The 24496-nt window shown below is 29.0% G+C and overlaps 1 protein-coding gene across 3 annotated transcripts in view; it reads left to right on the top strand.

Annotated features, from left to right (window-relative positions):
• Positions 1-2018: 2018 nt before the first annotated feature.
• Positions 2019-24496, top strand: part of LOC105843664 (uncharacterized) — an 84094-nt gene continuing 61616 nt past the window's right edge. For 2 of the 3 annotated variants that reach the window (XM_065805455.1, XM_065805457.1), the window contains exons 1-3: positions 2019-2368; positions 2557-2668; positions 17095-17232. In XM_065805455.1, the coding sequence (XP_065661527.1) occupies positions 2042-2368; positions 2557-2668; positions 17095-17232 (577 nt within the window). In that variant the 5' untranslated portion in view covers positions 2019-2041. The remainder of the gene's footprint in view (positions 2369-2556; positions 2669-17094; positions 17233-24496) is intronic. The other variant, XM_065805456.1, reaches the window with a different exon arrangement.

Raw genomic sequence — 24496 nt, 5'->3', positions numbered from 1 at the left:
ACGATTGTAAAAATGATACTTATTTAGAAAACTATTATTAATGTATCATTACAAGCATTTCAAACACGATAATCACATTAACCAACAAAACGCCCAACTGAAGAAAACTTTAGTACAATTTTAGCTCAAATAAAAAAAGCTTTTCAAAAACAATGGAACACCTAGAAAGTACTTTAGGCTTTTCAAAAACAATGCTTCTAGAAGTCCTTAAGTTCTTATTACAGAACACCGCTCTTCTGCAGTGCTCTGTGATAAGACCTTAAGGACTTCTAGGAGCACCTCAAAACCCAAAAACAAAAAAAAATATCAAGCTATAGTAATAAAAAAATCAAAGTTATGCATTTCATGGTTTATATGTTGCATTAGCGGGTATCACGTCGTCATATTTGGAAACCATGTCCAACCATGATTTTTAAAAAATCTCTCTTGAAAAAAAATAAAAGGGTTGTTTTGCAGTTTTTCAAAACTCAGTCAGAAATAGTTAAAATTTAGAACATGGATAATGCATTACTGTTGATTACCAGTGAGCATATTAACATCAAAAAAACTGTTCAAAATTTACTTTGATTTAAAAGTGTAGGGCCCTTTTAACAAAAATTGTTGAAACGGTTGAAACTTTTAGCTATGAACAAGAAAATTTTTTGGAAAGAGGGTTAAATTACTACCAACCTTAACCTAGATTCCTATCTTGCTAAAACGCATAGTCTTTAAATCAGCCCGACTGAAATTAGTTTATTGTTACCATTATATTATTAATTCACAATTTTTTTTTTAAACGGTGCGCACGTTCTCTTAATATAAAATTTGTAAACGCCCATTTAATAAAGCAACAGTTATATCTATGTAAACAAAGCTTATATCACTAGGTTTTGTTAATAAATAATTTAGCTTGTCACAGTTATTCAATTGAAAAGCTAAATTACAAGAGAATTTATTAGTATTATTATATATAGACAAAGACGTATACATGAATTGCTTCTTTGACGGGTTTCGTGACGTACTTTCACAACAGGTTTGCAAAAATAATTGCAATTGCATAATCATTGCTAAATCATAAACTATACCCCTTTATATAACCCTGTATTTTGACAGTAAAGAAGTTTAAAAAAATAAGTTGATTATTAAATAACTTTTGCATTTTAAATTTATTTCCTAATATTTTATAGATTTATTTTAACTCTAAATTTTTAAGTAAAAAGGAAGGGCAAAAAGGTGTGCATATCCCCACCCTTCTGTCATGCATTTCTGGTAATGTGAGTTTTTCAATTTAAAAAAAGTTTATGTCGAAGTTTATTTTTATGTATGTGTATGTATGTATGTGTGTGCATATATATATATATATTTATATATATATATATATATATATATATATATATATATATATATATATATATATATATATATATATATATATATATATATATATACATATATATATATATATGTGTGTGTGTGTGTGTGTGTGTGTGTGTGTGTGTGTGTGTGTGTGTGTGTGTGTGTGTGTGTGTGTGTGTGTGTGTTTTTTTTTTTTTTTATTTTTTTTTTAGTTCAAAGTCTGTCCAAAAATATTTTTTTATTAGATTTTTACTTATAAAAAAGCGTAATAAGTAGTTAGGAGGAAAAACTTTTTTTTCACTTTTAGAAATAATAACGTGTAAGGTACTTAAAATTTTGAGTTCTCGATGTACTTTAAGGACAGATCTGTGAATTACCCAATTTTTAAGGGCGATAAAAAAAATCAAAAAGTAAAATTACAATATTACCAGGTTCTAAACGAATTATTCCAAATTTTTCAACGAATTCAATCAAAATCAGAATTAAATATAGGTTCCTCAAAATTTAAGTAATATTCAAATCTTTAGAATACTTGATGTTGTGCGAGATGAAGAAGAAACATTTTTATTTGCCTTTATGAAAAACCTTTTTCATAAAAAACCGTCCTTGACTACATTGAGGTTCTAGAAATAAATGATGAATTCTAGATATATTTCTTAATTATTTCATAAATAAAACTATTTATTTAGGCTACAATAATATAAATATGTCAAGCAAGTTTTTTGTTTTGCGTTGCTTTATTTTGATTGGCTGCCTTAAAAACATCACGTCTGAATATAATTATCCAGTAATGGAATCTTCATCACGGTATTCTTACACTGTTTACAAAGATAGAAAAGTAAATGACATCACAAGTATCGTTGAAGCACACGCAAATTATAACGAATGCATTACTGCTTGTTATAACAAAAAAAACTGTAAATCGATAGATGCTGAGATAATAGATAAAAATTTATTAAGATGTCGATTTTTTGACAACGAATCTACGCAAACTATACAATCTGAAGGATTTATATACGTTTCTTCTAAACCGGTATGTTTAAAAAATATCTATATACATTTATTCTAAACCGGTATGTTTAATAATTATTTATATACGTTTCTTCTAAACCGGTATGTTTAAAAAATATTTATATACGTTTCTTCTAAACCGGTTTGAAAAATATTTTAACAATTATAATGAAATGACGAGCTTGAATTTTTTTTATATTCATTTTTTAGCCAAACTGTTCTCGCAGCTGCAGTTTGACACCAAATCCATGTGGAAATTGTAGTTGCATTCCATCATGTGCTGCAAGAAATCGGCGCCAACACGTGTGTAACTGCACTATAGGTAAAAGGTTTTTTTTAACAACACATGATAATCAAAAATCGCAATAAAATCACAAATCATCAAAGTTTTCAAGTAGAAAAAATAGAGCAAGATGGTTTTTTATTACAACTTAACAAAAAAAGTTAAAATATAGATGGAAACAAACGATGTATGTGGTTTGTGTTTTAAAATAAGCAGAAGGTTTTTTTTTTGTTTAAAAAAAAAATATTTTGGTTAGGTTTATTGCTAATGGGTGGTGTTCTACAGGTGTGACGTTTTTAGTGACTTTTTAGCTTTTTTAGCATGTTTGTTTTGTGATACTTTGTTTTAGTATTTTTGTTGATAGCTATTAAAACTCTATAAAGTTAGAGATAGAAAACGCATAGTTAAGTCATCTTACCTGATCACGTGAGTAGATGAAAAGTATATGAATTTTAAAATAATTTTCATATTTTTATTACACTTTTTTCTATTTGTAAACTAAAAATTCATGTCGGTGATGAAAATTTATGAAGACACAAACATACTGATAAAAAATTATTGCTTCATGTTTGACAGTTTTTCAAAAACTAGGGTTATTAAAACGTTTGCCATCTTGCCTTGTCTTTTCCTACAGTGATCAGATTTTTAGTAAGATTAAGAAAAAAAAAACTGATGCAATAAAAAAGATACCATTTTGAAAAAAAAACTACTTGGTGTCAAAATGTTATTTAAAATTTTAATTCAAACAAACCTGATAAATAAAATCGAAAAATTTGTTGCATGCTCTCGGATTAACCATAATTCCCCATGTATTTGGTATGAGGACATTATTATTACAATTTAAAAAATGATTTTTATTTTTTCCATGATCTACAAAATACAGTTTAATTTAGTTATTTAATCCTATGTTTATTTTTGAACGTTTTAGTATTAAATAAAGATAAATAAATGTACCTGGTAATTCTTAGAGTTACTTGCTAATATTTGGAGGCGCCCGGCTACCCCTTGAAAGAGCTTGGTATATTTTTCAAATGCTTGGCATTCCTGGAAGATGATGGTACCCTGTAATATATATATGTTTGCCAGTACACCGCGAGGGTTTTCAGGCAACCGAGACCTCTTTTTCTGTTTCTAGGTTGTAAGGCACCTTTAAAAATTTCCCAGCACCTCCAAAATTACCAGGCACCTCCAATAACTGCAAGGTAAATTAGCACACCTAAAAAACTCGTCGGGTACCCGGGCATCATTATTTAATACAACGTTCTACTTAGAAACTGTTTATAGCACACTGCCTAGCACTTGAAGATTAAAAAAATTTTTTTTCAAGAAGTTTAACTTACGTCAATTTGTTCAAAAAATATTTTGAACAGTTTTGTAATTCACCGTTTTGATTTTACAAGTGTAAAGTAAGATTAAATTATTATTAAAATTACATAAAACTTCATTATAATATGAAAAAAAAAACTTCCGTTAAAATATGAAAAATAAGAAATCTCCGTTAGAGATAAAGAATAAAAGACAGTTATTAAAGAATAAAAGACAATTATTGGAATAAATCCATAAATGTATTAGAAATTAGTTTTTTAAAAGAGTGTATTTATGAAATATATTAAAGCTTTTATTTATTTTCAAAATTTTGCTTTTTATTTGAAATTTTTAAATGAATATACTGATTTCACCATATAAAAATGGTTATTTTTAAAGCTGTGCTAAATCTTAAACCCTTGATATCTTATGCTGCATTCTTTATTTATAGCTAACTTATCTCAGAGAATAGTTCTTGTTTCAATTTATTTTAAACTTTGTTTAAAAGTTTTTCCGTGTGAGATTTTTTTAATGATTAGACACAAAGATTGTGTGTGTTAAAACATTCATCATTTTTATTTCTCTCATTAATGACTTTGCATACCTAAATTTTTTTTACCGTATATAAAAATTATATACGGTAAAAAAAGATTTGAGTATGCTAAGCATACAATTAGTATGTAAGCATACAATTAGTATGTAAGCATATAATTAGTATGTAAGCATACAATTAGTATGTAAGCATACAATTAGTATGTAAGCATACAACTAGTATATAAGCAGGTAGTAAATAAATTGCCCGGGAGTGTCATCTAGCATGGCTAATATTTGGTTAAATTTTAAAATTAACCTTGGAAATTTTTTGTTCATTCCAAAAGTATTTCACTGCGTTAATGAGATGCATCAAAAACTGTATGTCATCTCTCCATTTAAGTTTATTCTCCTTCAATTGTATGCCATTAATGTCAAAGTTTGATGTCAAATAGTCATATTTACTACGTATTGCTTCAACAGATTAATATGATCAATCAAGTGAATTGGTATTACCTCTAAAAAAAAGTACCCAGACATAACTTCAATATTCGATCTAATATATGGTGCTAACAAACAACATATAGAGGTTTCTCAAAGCAAACACTTTTGTTACCCCAGTGTTAACGTTTGTAGTGTCTACCATGATCATTTTTATAGATCTCCATAAATCACATTCGAAAAATTTCTTTCTTTTTATTCAAAGTCCTTTCATTCAAAGTCTTTTCCATTCAAAAATTGTTCCGACTTTCCGTTTTTTAATACCATTGGCTTTAGCCTAACTTCTCTTGTATCGTCATTTATCAACTACTTGATGTTTCACATCAACTATTTTTTTTGCCATCAAAATGAAAACACTAATTCTCAACCTTTAGTTCCTTTCTTAATTTATTTTTTAACTTTTTACATTCACTAATGAATTCCATGTAGATTGCTCGTTAAGTTGTTGCTGGAAAAATGAAACCAGCGATCGGAAGTTGTTGAACACTGTTGCAGCTTTTTGAGTAACTAATTCAGCCTTCGGAATTAACTGCCGACCTAAGGTAAGCAAAAAATGCCGACCTCACTTCTATGTTTTATGGTGAAACCTTTGCATCAAATTTTTTTGCCGACCTCTAACAGTTTAAGGTCGGGAAGTTATTGCTGATCTCAGTTTTCCTAACTCCGAGGGCTGCCAATTTAACAGTCTTAACTGTCCTGCATTTAATTTTTTGTTTATCGATATTTATTGAAGGTTTATAACTACTACCACTGTCACTTAATGACTTATTACTACTTTTGTATTCTTCTCTGTACTCATTTAGAATTGAATTTGATGGCATCGATGGAACGTTTCCAGTTTTGATTTTTTTTTTTTGAATTTTGTATTTTTTTGAGGATTATCAGACTTCATTGTCGTATATTCCACTCTACCAGATGTCTCTAATTGCTTAAATTAAAGATTGTAATTTTCAGAATGCAACCAAAACCCATCCTCTTTTTTTTCTAATAAATCTAATAAACCATCAAAATTATAAATACCTGCTTTTTGATTTCTATTTGTCTCTTTTTAATCAATTTTTCTGTTATCCTTGGCACTGATCCTTTGTTGGAAAATTCAAAATAACCCGTACATTCTCAACATTCATCTGAAACTTTCTTAATTTTTCCTTTCACATTTTTACACTCTGATGCCAAGCTGTATTATTAGCCAGTATCTTGGCATTTTACGTATTTTTCCTTATGATTCTTGAGACTCATTCTTACTTAATCTTAAGAACAAAAAGCCCCAAAATTTTCGCCCCCCTGCCCCAAACGTGAGAGCAACAAGTTGATGAAATATTTTTTGTACTATTCTTAACTGGACTTAAACTTATCGGTAAATTTTAGATTTCATTTTAAAATATTTTAGCGTTCAAAAATTATGACCATATAAAGTTTAAACCCCCCTCAATTTGAAGGGGTTGCAAATTTTATATGGTAATAATTTTTAAACGCTAATAGATAATACTATGAAACTTAAAATTTATCGATGAATATAAGTTTATTTAAGAATAGTACAAAAATACTTCATCAACTTGTTGCTCTCACGTTTGGGGCAGGGAGGGGGCGAAAATTTTGGGGCTTTTTGTTCCCAGCCCCCAATCATCGCAATATTTTGCAAATCCTCATTATTCGACATAAGTATAAAACATATAAATGTTTGGTGTTTGCTCCATGTCTGGAAGTTACCTATCTCGAACACCAAAAAATTTTCTTTCAACGCCTCTGGTCTATACTCTATATTAGTTTTAAACTAGCTTAGATATAGACAACAAAAATAAGCGCTGTTGCAAGATGACAACAAAATATTAGAACCAACCGTTGGACTTACGACGTTATGACGACATTTTACGACAAAGCGTAAAATCATTATAATGTTTTCTTGATAAATTAGAAAGCAATAGTGCTAACAAAAGCTTGAGTATAGTTTGTAAAAATACATATGATTTATCTGAGATCAAATGTATTTATCAATGGCATAAAGGTGCGCTTCACAATGACATTTGCATTGAGTTTGTTTTTGTAAACAATTAATTTTGATAAAGGTTTGATAAACCCCAATTTAATATAATAGCCTTTTTTGAGATGGTAGTATTACTAAAATTAACGTTGTCAATTATCATGAGAGAACAAGTAAATAGGAACTTCCCTAGCTCTCTAGAAGAAATAGTTTATTTAACAAAATCTATTGTGGATGAATCAGGTATCTATAAGTAATCAAGCAGAATTTATACATTTTCTTCAAAAAAGTTTATTCATATAATATTATGTAACTTGTATATAATATTTAGTATATACAAGTTACATAATATTAAATGAATAAACTATTAGTAGTAGGCGTAGTAGAGTGTCAAATGACTCAACAAAAGCTAAAGAGAACAATATCATTAATTTTCTTTTCACTTGTAAATGCGAAAAAGGACAAATATATTGGACTAACAGAGAATACTGGTGGATAACAATATGTTCCATTCTGTGTTTTCCTTTTTTTTTTTTTTTTGGGTGTAAAGCCATGAATTAGCCGGAGATCGACGAATAATCCGCTTAAATGGTGGAATGACAGAGGTGATTGAATCAAAACATATCATAATTGCCTTGTCCACAAAATCCTTTAGTCCACAAAATCCTTTAGTCCACAAAATCAGATTATCTTTGTTGATAATTCTTACCGCTGAAAGTAAGAATCTGAGGTAGAACAGTGGCGTGAAATATTACATTGTATTCTAGATTCAACTTTATTTCTCCCATCACATAAAAAGACAACTTTTTTTTATAATTATTTTTTATTGTACCAACAACCCAATTTTTTACCGTTTCTTGTATTATTATTGCAACATGTAAAACCTCTGCTCTAGAGAAAGAAAATTGGAAATTGTTTCAAATCACTTTTATTTCATGGTTTTTGAACTTTATTTTCAACAAAAAAACCTGGGAGGTAAAAGAATTCTTTTTTTGTGTTGAAAACATGGATGAAAAAAAAGTAATGGATATTACCAATTTGATTTGTGAGGTGTTAATAAACAACCCAATTTTTTTACCGTTTCTTGTATTATTATTGCAACATGTAAAACCTCTGCTCTAGAGAAAACAAATTGGAAATTGTTTCAAATCACTTTTATTTCATGGTTTTTGCACTTTATTTTCAACAAAAAAATCTGGGAGGTAAAAGAAATTTTTTTTTGTGTTGAAGACATGGACTTGATTTTCTAAAACGCAGTGGCCAAGATTATAACAACGGCTTAAATATTGATGGAATTTATATCGGAGTCAAAATCTTATTTTACAAAAGATTCCAATAGCTCTTTATATTCCTTGTTAATTTAGATTGGGTACGTACGTTTGTATATTGCACTGAGATCAAGAATTTTTTTGGTAACATCCACACATTTTTCATTCCTATTGAAACTTGAAAGATTTTTCAAGTTTCAATAGGAATCTCTTGTCACAAGCTTTTAGATACTAGATGGTCAGCTCGGATTGCCACTTTTAAACCAACTGCAAAACAAACACGAGAAATTAATACTCCCCATAGTTGTACGGTAGAAGATGATGAGCTTACCGCTGAAAATTTTGGAAAATTTTGTATTTCTTACCTTTTGGTACAAAACTCTCCGTGTTGTCATTTTTCTTCAACTTTATTAACTATAGATTACAAATGTTATTCTTATTTAACAGGTAACTAGTGATCTTGGTCTTATCCTCCCATCATGTATCAACATTTGGGCTAAAGTAAATACTATAGCAGGTCCTCTTGGCTTGAAACTGAATTTTTGACAAAAAGTAATAAGAGAACAAAACAATACCACGATGAACCTGCAAATTTAGTTTTCGGTTATAATAACCCTGAGCAACAATTTATGGTAAATATTTTCAGAATTGCCATTAATCATTTTATTTCAAAAATTTAATCAAGATTTGACATTGTAAAGGCTGTTTCCTTAAGATTCTCATTCATATGGTTGAACCAGATTCTTTAGAGATAAAAGCTCGTAAAATGCCGCAAGTCTACCCTAATGTTGTTAATGAAGACAATTTTATGGAAGAAATTATCCATCCTTACTTTTTTTAAAAGTTTTCGCTTTTTACTCCTGGATACTCCTTGAGACCTTGTTTATCAAATGCAATTATGTTGATAAATAACGGTATTGAGTGCTCAATCCAAAGTAGAGCAAATTATATTATGTAAAATTAAATAATAACACCTTGTTTTAAAATTTTTAGGCAAGGCTTTTCACTTAGACTTTAAATATTGTAGAGGTCAGTCTTAAGGCAATGCCGCAAATATGTCGTGAGTATACAGAGGGATGCAAGCAATAATGTCTAATCTCAATGAGTATGCAGTATATATACCGTGTGCTACGCATTCGTTGAACTTAGTTTAACAATCTTCTGTACAATGCTGCTTCTTTGCATTTATTTTTTTTCTATTGTGCAACTATTGTATACGTATTTTTTAAATTTGACGCATCGCTGGGATGTCTTAACACAAAACATCGGGAACAAAAAAGTACTCAAATCATTATCAAAAACGCATTGGGAGGTTCACGCAAATGCCACCGAAGCAGTACTCAATTTTTTTAAAGCAATTTTGACAGCATTCATGAGATTGCTTAAGAACCCTCTCAAAAAATTGAAACCAGACACGAAGCTGAATGTATTGCAAATAAAATAGAAACTTTTGAATTTAGAGCAATATTTTTATTAGCTTTTGATTGACAAGCAAAGCTCTTCTGTCAGAACAAATTGATCTCAAAACTTGCGCTTCGATGTTCTCATCGTTAGAAAGTATGTTAGACAAAATTAGAGACAATTTTGATGAATTTGAAAACAAAGCAAAATCAATCTTGCCAGGTATTGATTATGTAATTGTTACAACACGAATTTGCCTTAAAAGAAGTACTATTTAAAAACTTTATACTCCGAACGAGATATTACCTGCTCGAGATAATTTTAATATCAACAGGTTTATAGTAATTATTGAAAGGCTTAAGGGAAAGAGATTAATGAGCAAAGCAAAGTTTACTTAGAGATTGCGGAGACGTTTTCTTTTTTTGGCTAACTTTGAACTTTCGGAAAATAACTATTGACAAAAGGTTTCTAATTTGGTTAATTTATATTCTAACTAGTTAGAAGATTTTTATACGGAACTATATAGTTATAATTCCGTATAAAAATTATATAGCTATAAATTATATACTATAGGCAGTATTACAGTTACGTCAAATTAAAATTTGCATCAAAACTCAGTTCTCTTGTTTGGATCTTTACGAAACTTTGGTTCTTGATAACCTTGCATCTGTTTTTCCGACCGTCGAAACTGCTCTTCGCATTTTTTTTAACACTTATGATTACAAATTGTTTTGCGGAGATTTCGTTTTTCAAAAATAAAACGAATTAAAAATGAGCAAAGAAATACCATGCTTTAGGAATGATTAGACATGCTGAGCTTGATGTTTATCGATTCAGATATTCTACGCGAGATCGATTTTGATGATATAATTAACGGTTTTATCGATAAAAGAAAAGAAAAAAAATATTTAAGGGCATATTGTATAACAATGCCAATTTCGTAGGTTGTGATATCCATTATAAGTTGTTTTTGAAAATGTCCTAATTATAAACGTAAAGAAAGATATGTAAAGTATATTAAAAAAAAAATGTTGTTGGGTAGATAGAGGCGCATTGATCGCCGTAGCAGCATTTTATAAACTGCGAACAACCCGATATAGAAATAAAAACTTATTAATTACTAAACTAAACTAGAACAATCTGTCTTTAAGTAAAAATAAATGTTTTAATAAAAAAATTGATGAACATGATATATTTATACAACAACCCTTTGCAAAAGAATAATGTACCCCATGCAATGGGGTACTATGATCTCCGACTTGGGGCGCTTTGATCTTACATTATTTACATGTTTAATACTGCTATACCTAAGTGCTACAAATGTTTTAGTTGAAGGGTATTAATGTATATTATATAATACATTTAAAAAAAAGTAAAATTATAAAAAAATATACATCATTACAACCTAATACACACCCGTGTAAAATGTTTTCATTAGAATAAATTTTTCATTAGAAGAATGACCACCTATCTATCTATGAAAATAAGCCAGTTTTATACTACTAACAAATATGTGTAAAGTTTTACAATACTTGAAGCATATAAAGTCTATAAGAGTACAGTATTTTAAGTTTACAAAGAATATATAAGAGTCATGGAAGACTTTTATTAAGACTAAAGTTTACAAGGTTGTCATTTTATATTATCATCATTTGTCAAAGTCAAGACGAGAAGCTACTTTTACTTTACATTGTTTTTTATTCTTAAGCAAATAGTTTTTAACTTCTCTCCTTTTTTTATCTTTTGTGATGGGTTTCTTTTGTTGATTGGTTTGTTTTAGGGTTTTCTTTTCTTCTAACAAACGTTTTTCTGACATTTCAATACTTATAGGAGTGTCAATCAAGATCTTTGTTTTTAGTTGCCTACTTTTAACACTTCCTTTTCTAGCAGATGCATTTGGGTAAGGTTTCATAACTTCATGTGAGAGTAATGAAGCAATGCTTGGTGACACTTTGTTCAAAAAACTTGTTACATGATGTACAACATGTATTTCAGGCTCCATGCCATCAACATGTGCTGCAGTCATTTCAGATTCCACAAGAATCTTGTTTACTGCTCTTAATGCAGTAAACGAGTATTTAATTTGGAGCAGCACGATCTGTAACTGATGATGATATTTATTCATTATCTTCAAAAATTTCTGGATTTCAAATGGTTCAATTCCAGCTACTTGAAATGGTCTCTGTATATTTGATGGTTTTGCTTTTGTATATGGTTCGCGAACTATTTAAACAATACCATAAATGGTCACAGGTCTTGGATTTGTAACCATGCAATTGTCATACGCAGTATTGTAAAACCTTTTCAATGGTCCAAAAACAGTTCTATCTAATGGTTGCAATTTATGGGTGCAATGGGGAGACAAACTTAGCATTGTAATTCCATGTTGAATTGCAAGATCCAAAGCTCTAACAGAAATATGACTTTTATGGCTGTCCAAAAGTAAAAAAACTGGAGATTCATGAGAACAGTTTGAATACCTCAATGCATAATGTGCATCTCGGAAGCTTTTATTCCTTATGGAATAATAGTTTGAAAGCTTTTATTAATTTTCTTCAATTATAAGTCAAGTCTTATTCTACTCCATATTTTTCACTATCTTGAGCAGTTGCTTTATTAATCATTAATCATTTTTTTCATCATTTTTACAAGAACACCTAAAAACAAATATCCTTTTATTATTCCAAGAAGCCAATGTAAAAAAGTCCTGTCTGATGTTAAGCTCTGTAATTCTCAGTCTACTAAATCTTGTATCTTATCTCAGATGTTAGGTTCTAGAGACTTATGGTTAGTCTTCAACAGTGTCATTAACTAAAGTAAGTCTAACATTTAATCTCTAATTCACGGGTCTGATCTTTTTACTTCTCCCCAGAATAAAGCAGAGTTATTTGCAAAGAAATCTTACTCTAATTAAACTTTTGAATATAATGGCCATACTTTTCCTGACAGTTAAGCACTCTGGCTTCCAATGCTGACGTTAATTCTCAATTAAACACTTCTACGATTTATGCTCCAGACACTTTGAGCTCTCTAACTATCCTGCAATTAGTCTTCACTCTGTTATTAGTTTCTTTATATAAAGGTTTTGAGGTTTTAAATCACTTCTTTCTAACTGCAGTAGAAAACTTATTCTTGAAGGCTTACCCTCTTCTTTATTTTAAATATTTTTAAGGGTACCACAAGGTTCTACCTTTGCTCCTGTATTGTTTCTTATTTACTTAAAATCCACAATTTTTGTTAAACAGCAAAACACATTTATTTACTAAAAAAAAAATTGTAGTACTGTTGGCAATCCTATATTGATGAATAACAATCCTCTTACTCTCAGACAAAGTCTAAAAGCACATTGTAAATGTAATTAGACCTGCTTTATCTGTTAAGCTTGAGACACTTTCCCATTGTTGTAAGATTGCATTTATTTCTTTTTTCTACAAATACAGTCATAGTCAATGCTCAAACAAGCTATCATCTCTGTAACAATAAACTAAAACTCATTTTTGCTTGGCTTTTAATTCAACAAATTGCATTCTTTTACTGTATCTGTACCTTCATACTGTAAAAACTTTTATTAACTCCGATTTTTTGCTTGAACATCAAAAAAGCTTTATAACTCTTACCGATCTTCATTTTTTCCTTTTTTATACAACTTACAACTTTTAAAGTCTTCAGTTATACCTTTCCTAGTTTTTTAACTTGTTCTCTATTTTAAAGTAACTCATAACTTAATAGTGGTTGCTAGCAATCTTGTTGGAAGTAAATTAGAGTTTGAAAATATATTAATGTATGCCAGTATTTAACAAATAGTAAATTTAAGCATAAAATTATAACATATTAAGAATTAAAAATTTTTTCTAGTCCCGGCCATCAACTCCTGCTAAATCTTATAATTTTGCCGGGGCTGGGTTTGCAAGAAGTCTCATTTTTAGCCGGGGCCAGGGCCAGAGCCGAGGCCCTGGTCACTTACTAATTTGAAGCACAACATACAGTTACTAATGTTCCTCGTTCTGTAGATGTGATTCTTCCTCCTTATTTACTTCCTTTACCTGCTAACACTTTTACTGGCTTTTGTACCGTTGTTAAACCAGTTTTATCAACGTTATTTATGCAATAAGGATCAAATTTATGTCGATTTCAACACATAGAGTGACTAGAGCGTTAGTTGTTTCTCCTCACGCCCCTTTATTGCCTATTCTTCGTTTTTCTACTTCACAAAAGTCTTGCCACACATTTTATATTTTCTTATGATTTTTATTTTTTATTTAATGACACCATCTACGATCTGTTTTTATTTTCAAATCTCTCAGGTCGTAACTGGACGGCTCCGTTGGTCACTTTTTGCAATCTTTGTGTCGCATAAACAATTAAAATTATTCTTTGTGGCTGGTGAGCCCCGACTCCTTCCAATGTACACCACAACGACAAAACGGACATTTAGCTATCCCGCTGGATGTGTTTACGGCGCTCAATAGCCTAATGACTACGCTTACACTCATGCACACGTTCATTCGGAAGCTCCACAATGCACGTCAGATCAGCGCTTGCTGACAATGTGCTCGGATCTAAAATCTCACTCCATAGCACATCATTCTACACCAGCACCGGGCAGTAGCTCTTTTGACTAAGAGCGATGGCTTGTGGCCTACGGTGACTAATGTGTGCATTCAATCAATTGAAATCCATTCTGCAGGTCTTACGTCTGGCTCTGATGTGCAAGCCCATTAGCGCAAGGAGTGAATGTGTTTAGCTTTCTATTCACTCGATTTGAAAGTGAACGAAAACATAACGAGACCATACGAGACGACCAAACGGTACATACTAATGCACTACACCACCACACCTGTAGACATCAACAGTCTCTAAAATCAGTTTATCAAATATTTGTTCTTTATTATATACTTTTGTTCATAATCTTTTTTTGACCTTATCCTTGTATATTTATTCAGAATTGTGTTACTATGTGCGAATGAGGCCGCATATTTGTGAGAAGCATAACAGTGCGAAAATTTTCCACAAAAATACGTATTAGCGTCTTTTTATAACAGATGTATTCTTGGTTTGTATGTACTGAACTCCAATAGTATGAGAAATATAAATCTTGCCGGATAAGTAGAGACAAAAGCTATCACACAAAACAGACTCAGATAAATTAAAAAATGATTAGCCAGAGATAAAAAAAAAAATACAGACATATATATATATACATAACTAATTGTAAAACTAAAAACTAATATTATTAATATGAGTTTTTAACAGTATTAAATTTTAAAAATGAAATTTTAAAAACTTATATAAAAATTTTTTATTCGTTATAAGTGCATGCCATTCGTTTAAATGTATGAAATTTAAACAAAAAATATGTCTTATAATATAAGTTATATGCGCCATATTATAGGGCACTTGGATCCTCCGATCAATGAGCCCTGCATAGTCAACGATCAATGTGCCCTAATAGGTGCAGTTGATATATTGATGCCAATAACTTCTGTAAATATTTTAACCAACTTAAAAAAATAAATTTATTATAAGCTTAACACATATGAGTTTACAATAAAAATGGTTGTAAAGTTATTCGGAAATCTAATTTAAAATTTCTTTGAATATGTTTACTACTTTCAAAAAATCACTTTCATGATGAAACTGTATTTTATATTTTCTTAACGCAGAAGCTGATCTTATCAAAAATATTATTATTAAGCAATAAAAAATAGTATAATGGTTAATTAAATTGCAATCTCTGTCAAAATAAGGCAAAAGTAAACGAGTACAAACTAGATGATCATACTGCCCCGGCAATCAATGTGCCCCCTACATTTAAAAAAATAATAAATACCAGATTTATCACATAATTTTTTATATTTATGAAGAAAAGGCTTATGTGCATTGGTAAATATTTACATTAATGAGTGTACTTTACTACTCAATAATCATACCAAAATTACTTTTTTTAATGCAAAAATGGGGCCCCCAAAAGTTTTAGTGCCCAGTTTTAATAGTATGTATTAATAGTAGAAAAGCCTTTTATTAGAAATGCAAATCTTGAACTAACTCAATGGAATAGCATCATTATACTGCAGATGCAGTCGTTTGAAAACAAACTTTGATGTATTATGCCAACTTAGGTGCTCATCAGGCCCAATAATTAGCAGCTTGAGGCGGTAAAAATATAAATATTCAAAATCTAAACTCCTAGAAAGAGTTAGTGATTTGCTTCAGGCTCCGACTGTCGACTTACCCAAAATATGCTTTCTTACTTTATGCTTGTGTTTATGTTTTGTAAATTGTTGATGTATTTCAAATTGTCAATGTTTTATTGCACTATATTTTGTTTTTATTATTAATGACCTAAATCTTTTTAGGTCATTAATAATAAAAAACCTAAAATTAACTACATTTAACCGTTTTGTTTTTAATAGTTATTAAAAATTGAACGGTTAAAATTTCGATAAAAAGTTATTCAAAAATCTTTCAAAATAGGTTATTGCTACCAAAATAGATTATTGCTACCAAAATAGATTGTTAAAATAATAAGTAAAACTAGGTATCTATAGTAATCAAAAAATATCTCTCTCATAAGAAGAGCAAACATCATATTAAACTAATTATAATTTATACCCAGCAAACTATAGTTTGCTGCTTATATTGCCCACTGAAATTCCGCTATAGCGGAATTTCAGTGAACCAATATAAGCATTTTGAGCGGATCGCTGTAGATTTGCCTATCGGTTACTTAGTGGATCATTAGTGGCAGCCGCCAAAAGTGACTTGCCGATAATTAATCACCATTAAAATATCGGAACATTATCGGTATGCCATTTATAGCTGCTGCTACTAGTGGTCCACTAATTAACTGATGAGCAAAACTCCAATAAACCGCTAAAAAACGTCTATATAGGTCCACTGCAAATTCACTAAAACAATGTTTGCTGGGTATAGCTCATATAAAACATCTGCAACAACTAAAAATAGATTGCTGCTAGGCAAAAATAAGTATACATAGCAACCAAATTTAAAAATATCAATTTCAATAAGAAGTGCAGATCTCATATTAGTACTCATGCCAGATTTAGTACATAAAGATCTAAGGGGTTGTTCATAAAGTACCTATGCCAAAAATTTACAAATTTAACCCTCATCCCTCTTTACCCAATTGCCATGCGTACTTCTAAGTCCCCCCATCCTCCGCCCTAAAAGTACGTACTTTTTTAAATCTCTCCTCCACCTTCTTTTTTTCTTTTTTTTTACTTCAAAAAATTTAAATTATATAATGTATATATGATTTTAATTAAAAATACAGGTACCAAAAATACTTGACTATATCATCCATTAAAATAATGGAATTTTTTAGTTTTTATTTGAAAGTAGGAAATGTAAAAGGTATATCGAAATCAGATAAAACAATATTATTCCATAAATATATATATATATATATATATATATAATATAAATATATATATAATATAAATATATTTATCTTTTAGCAGCTGGAATAGCTAGGAGTTGCCAAGAGCATTATGATAATGGTTTTACTAAAACTGCAGTATACCAAATTAGTCCTTATGGTTTTTCATTTGAAACTGTATGTGAAATGGCAAAGTTGGAGAAAGAAAATCCAAAAGGTAATTCAAAAGTAATTTTAAAAAGTATGATTTATAACATATTATTTTAATCTTTTGAATATATATATATATATATATATATATATATATATATATATATATATATATATATATATATATATATATATATATATATATATATTTATTTATATATATATATATATATATTTATTTATATATATATATACATATATATATATATATATATATATATATATATATATATATATATATATATGTATATATATATATATATATATATATATATACACATAAATATATATATTTATATATATATATTTATATATATATATACATATATATATATAAATATATATATACATATTTATTTATATATATATATATATTTATAAATATATATATAAATGTATATATATGTGTATATATATACATATATATATATATATATATTTATATATATATATAAATATATATATATATATAAATATATATGTATATATATATGTATATAAATATATATTTATATATATATCTATAAGTATATGTATACATATATATGTATATATATATATATATATACATATATATATATAAATATAAAATATATATATACATATATAATAATTATATATACATATATAAATTACATATAAAATTATATATATATATGAAAATATATCTATATATATATATATAATATATATATATATATATATATATATATATATATATATATATATATATATATAATCTATATATATATATATATATATATATATATATATATATATCTATCTATATATATATATATATATATATATATATATATATATATATATATATATATATACATATATATATATATATATATATATATATATATATATTATATATATCTATATATATATATCTTATATATATATATATACATATATATATATATATATATATATATATATATATATATATCTATATATCTATATATATATATATATATATATATATATATATATATATATATATATATATATATATATATATGTATGTATATATATACATATATATATACATTTATATATATATTTATATTTATAAATATATATATATATATAAATATATATATATATATATTTATATATATATATATATAAATATATATATATATATAAATATATATATATATATATATAAATATATATATATATTTATATATTACGGTGTATATATATATAAATATATATATATATATATAAATATATATATATATATATATATATATATATATATATATATATATATATATATATATATATATATATATATATATACTATATATATATATATATATATGTATATGTATATATATATATATACAGCGCTATTTTTTCTAGAAGAACAGGTGACGGAACTCACCTATATCATCTTATATTGTTTTTAATATGTAAAGTGAAGCAGAAATTAGTTATTGAATTCGTAAATAAAATTTATACATATGTATGTTGCCGTTGGTGGGCTACCCCACACATCATACCCAATAAGGCGGTAACAAATAAAGCCTTTTCCGATGTATAAAGGTTTTTTTTATTTTTCAAAATTATGACAGGTTTTATTTATTTTTTTTGGGGGGGGGGGAGGAGAAGGAGGAGGAGGAGAGGGGGGTTGAGTAGAATCAGCGGTCATGACACTGTTATATTCAATGCCATGGCCGCTAGTCCAAACTATACAAAGATATAAACTTCAATAACAAATCCCAGATTTTTTTCAATTTTCGCTGGAGAAATCATCTGGTCTCTTTTCCTGGCTCCTAATGTCTACAGCTGAATGCCTTCTACCAAACAACCACGAATCAACATACTTTAATAGATGAAAGCTTATTTGTAGCGATCCTACTTATTTGATGAACAAAACCGTTGAAACCGTTTTGGTCATTAATGAAGCCCTGGTTGGTCTGATGATCAGGTTCATCCATGAAAAGCCTCGTTCGCATTCACTTGAGGAAATGGGGATAGTATGAAGAACGTCTTCCAAATAAACTATATTTGTAGGATACGTTTTTTCTACAAGTTATTTACAGAGTCCATGAATCATTTCTCTTTCATTTAACTCTAGTCTTATTGAAAGATTTCTTATTTCAGTTTCTCCTTAGCAAGCCTTCCCGGGAAACACGTGCGATCGAACGCCTTTGTAAAATCTCGAGGATTGAAAACTGTTCCTTTGGAGAGACTATGTATTTAAACTAGTACAAAATACAATCCATAATCTTCAATAGTGGTATCTTAACAGACCGTACTAATCTTTTATAAAATCCTCCCCATCAAATGGAAGCAGGTAGGTTAAGTTTTTGATTAATCTTATTATTTAAACAAAACTTCTTTACTTCAATTGATTTAAATGCTTTAAAATTGTCGCTAGTAATGCTTTCAGGTATGCTCCTGCGTGCAATAAAGCGTTTGAGTGCTCCAATAAAAGCAGGGATCTTCATATCAGGAGTTAATTCCAGATGAGCAGCACAACTAGACGCACAAGCCAAAATCAAAACGTAAACTTTAGATAAAGAATCAGTTTTCAAGTAATTTTTTACATATAAAGGTTCAGCAAAATCTACACTAACAGCTTGAAACGAAAACATAGAAACATTTACACGATAATCAGGTAAATCAGGAGTTGGGGGACGAAGCACTCAAGAACATTCTGTGTAAGCATTACTTACACAGAACCTTCTTGACAGTTTTTCTTCCTTTAATAATCCAAAACCTTGCTCTAACTTGACTTAATGTCATTTCAATGCCATAATGCATGACACGTTCATGGGCGTAACGAATAATTAACACCGTAAAATAGCTATGTTGAGCATCACATAAAATAATTGGGTATTTTTTATTATAACTCAGTATCGAATTTCCAAATCATCCTTTTAATTGCAGTACGTTTTGTTCGTCAGTGAACAACTTCAGGGATGAACTTAGCTTCTCGTAGTTATCTTGATTTCATAAATAAAGCTGTTCTATTAATAACTTTAAATTAAATGCCTTATCATACTCATCAAGTATTAACATGTTTTCTTTAATTAATCCATTGTTCTTTTTAATTTTTTTTTATCAAATTACTTGCAAATCTATTCACATACCTAGTTACCATTATAAGTCTGTTCGATGTACTACACTTTTTAATGTCTATCAGAACACCAATATTACCACTACTCGCAGCCTCAACCATATTTACACTACTCTCATTTATCCTATCTACACCTTTCAACTCAATCAGAACTTCATCCACATTTAAACTATTCTCACTATCAAATAATCCCACATCAACCTACTCCTTACCTAAAAATTTAGACCCAGATAACCAACCGTCATTCAATTGGTTAAAACAAAACATACGAGTTGGAATATCTGCTGGATTCTCCAATCCTGCTACATGCCTCCATTTTTTTCTCTCAACCTATTTCCAAATCATGACCACACATTTTCCACCCAAGGTTTTCAATTTTCCTCCTTCTCTTTAATCCAATGTAAAGCCATTTCAGAATCTGTCCAACAACTAACATTACTATTAATTACTCAATTTTCTATTACTCGTTTCATTTCTCCAACTAATTTGCTCAACAGCAAACAACCCAATAGTTCTAACCAAGGAACAGACAACTCTTTCAATAGCGCTACTTTTGTTTTGGCTGCCAAAAAAAATACTCTCACAGCAACACTTGTCTTAACTCTAAGATAAACAACTGCACAATATATCTCTCCATGTAACTCTGCCGAAATTATTATCTCCTCTACTCTGACAAACGCAAATCTCTTTACTCTTAAAACACTCAGCTCCTCAACATTTTTTAACAATTCTTTCCACTTAAACTCAATCTCTCCACTCACACTCCCATCCCACTCCATTTTATCGCTACACAAAATTTGAAAATTTTTTTTTTAGTCTGGCTGTTATAGGCGAAACAATGCCTAATAGATCGTAAAATTGATGCCAAAATTTTTAAGGTATTTCTTTTTGTAATTTTAAGTTCACGTGACATTTTTATAAACTCATTAAATTGGAAAATAAATTTATCATTATTTGAAACCCATTCAATTCTTAAAACTCTTTTATACTCATGCTCACTTTTACCCAATTCTGTTTCTAAGTAAGTACTGTCATCAAGATTGAATTTTTTATTTCCGTATTTCTAATTAATTTCTCATTAAAATCAAAATAGTTTTGTAACTCTTGACCGCTAGTTTTCCATTTTCTTAATTGAAACCACCTTCAGACACATTTTACAAACTTACCATTACATTTTTCATATTTTTTGAGATGATGTCTTATTGTTCCATTTATTAAAAAGGGGCTACTAATCAGACCAAATACTACTCTCAAAAACTTATAAACAATCAATTCTGAGTTCTGTTCTGCTTCAACATTTTCATACCAGAGAAATCTTAAATAATCTTTATGCTCACTAGAAATTTCTACATTTAAGAAAGCTTGTTTAATATCTGCTAATATGGCAATATAATTTAATCGGAATCGCAGCAGCACATCAAATATTTTTGATAATAGATTTGGCCCTAAATAAAGACAATCATTCGAGGACAATCTGTTGTTGGAACAGGAAGCATCAAATATGGTTCTTATCTTAGGGGTTTCCTTATCTTTTCATACAACTGGCCTGTGTGCTAGGGTTGTGTGTTTTTCCTGGTTCCTTAGCGATTTCATTGTCAGGAACTCTTTCAATAATTTTATTTATTTCGTATTCTTTAAAAATGGCGTCATAATCACTTAACAAATTCTTATCACCCAATTGCCTCTTTAACCTATTCAGCCTAATCTCACAAATTTTGTAGTTATCTGGTAAACAATCATGATCTGGCTTAAAAGCAAGCTTAATTACATATCTCTCATCGTTATGCATAATATCATTTTCGAATTTGTGTATTACACACTCATCAGTAGATTCCATTTTTTTCACACTCCAAAATTTTTGTAAATCACTTCTTAGTTCATCTATCTCACTGCGCGCATCTTTCACACTCCCTATTAAATTAGCATCAACGCGTAAGGTGGTAACCCTAGAAATAAAAGTTGATTTTTGATGAAATTTTCAAAAAAAATATTTCTATTATATTTAATTAAGAATTTTAATACCTTTTCAAAAATGTATAACATGAATAGGTTTTTTTAATATGATTGTCAATATATTGATATAATTGTGAATTGGTTCCTGTTACTTTTCCCTAGCAACGCCCTAGCAACATGTAAATGCCCTACAAAAATGCAGCAGAATACTATTTTTGAAACATTTTTATGGCTATACTTTAAAACTATATAGTGACTATAAGATATACTTTAAAAACTAAAACACTTGTTAAAGTTAAAAGGATAAGCATGAAGTTTGTCTGGTGACATAAATTGCTTATCGAAGGCAAATTTCTTTTTTGTTTTGAAGTCTATTTATTTGAATTTTTTATTTTTTAGATTTTAGTTAGTAAAAATGATTTGAACAAAACAAAATTTGCAAAGAAAAATAAAAAAAATCGCCACATGGTTAAAACCAAAGAAAAAAACTTTAACAACAACAAAACTAAAGCAGATTTAGAAATTGAATGTGCAAGCTCCAGGAAACTTAAAACTGCAGGTTTTGTTACTGAATCTAGTAATAATGATGATAGTAAATATTTTATGTTTATGGATATTGAGCAAATGAAAAAGTTAATTTTACCAATTCTGTACTGTCCTAAATGTGATAACAAAATAACTGATAGAATTTATTGATAACCTGAAAAGAACTGGATTTGCTCATTTATTAGAATTGAAATGTATGAGCTGTGGCTGGATTAACTCCTGTTTCACAAGTAAAGAGTGCCATGATTCTCATCGAAAAACTAAACGTGGTCGCAAATTGTATGAGTCAAATGTTCGAGCAGTCATTAGTTTTCGTGAGATTGGTCGGGGGAAGGCAGCATTGAAAATGTTTACTAACTGTTTTAACATGTATGGTATTGGTGAATCAGCTTTTGACAACTTGAATGACAACTGTATTTCAACTGCATATGCTAAATTAGCTGAAGTATCAATGAAAAGAGCTGCCAGTGAATTTCCTCAAGCGAGTAATCAGCCAGTCTGCAAACGCGTTACAATTGATGGTTCTTGGCAGAAGAGAGGTCATGCATCATTGAATGGTGTAGTTACAGCTGTTGTTGGTAATAAAGTTTTAGGTTATCAGGCTTTTTCAAAACACTGTAAAGGTTGTACAATGTGGAGATCCAAGGAAGGTACACCTGAACATGATAGATGGAAAGTAAATCATAATTGTCATATAAACCATACTAAATCCTCTGGTGCCATGGAGGCTGCTGGTGCTATTCAAATTTTTGCACGTTTCATCCAGAAAAACAATATAATTTATTCCCAATATTTAGGAGATGGAGATACTTCTTCTTTTAAAGAAGTTGTTGAATCTAATCCTTACAAACTCCAATACATGGTAAAGGGAAACTTACTGATACTTTTATTAATTCCATGCAAAACTACTATGGTCTTGCTATTCGGAGAAACTCTGATAATGTATACGCAATGAAGACCGCACTTAATGATCCTGCAGGTCGCCATGATATGTGTCCCAGAGATAAAAATTCTTGGTGTAAGTGGCAACTTGATCAACTAAATGGTACTAAGTTTCATAAAGATAAATTAATTTACCAATATGGATCTATTTAATGCTGAAACCAATTTTTCAAGATTTATCTGATGATAAATTGTTGACCAAATGCCTCCGTGGACAAACGCAAAATGCAAACGAAGCATTTAACGCAATAATATGGACTCGCTGTCCTAAAAATGTATTCTTATCCAGAGGAACGTTTGAATTGGCAATTAGTTCTTCATTTCAATGATGGTGGGGAAGGAGTAAAATCTGTTTTGGAAAGTTTTGGAATTAAAGGACAAATAACTTTCAAGAAACTAATGGAGGGTGATAATAAACGCGTTAAACATATGAAGCACAAATCTTCTAATATGGTGTTAAAACAGCGTAAAAAACTAAGAAAAATTAAAAAAGGCATAGTGGATGTTGAGGTTTCAAATGAAAAACAAACTTCATATATACCTGGTGGTTTTTAAACATTTTTTAATAATTTTCGAGACATTACACATTTTAAAACATGGTTATTTAAAAATGGTATGGATTTATGAACTGAAATTTTCAGAACATTTTTATAAGACATTGATAAATCATTTCTCATAGAATTTTGTAATATTAAGAGCAAATTTCAGATTTATATGAAATTTAGTA

The sequence above is a fragment of the Hydra vulgaris genome, chromosome 09 (genome assembly GCF_038396675.1).
Source record: "Hydra vulgaris chromosome 09, alternate assembly HydraT2T_AEP".
NCBI classification, from domain to species: Eukaryota; Metazoa; Cnidaria; class Hydrozoa; order Anthoathecata; family Hydridae; genus Hydra; species Hydra vulgaris.
This window is presented reverse-complemented; position numbering and strand designations above follow the sequence as displayed.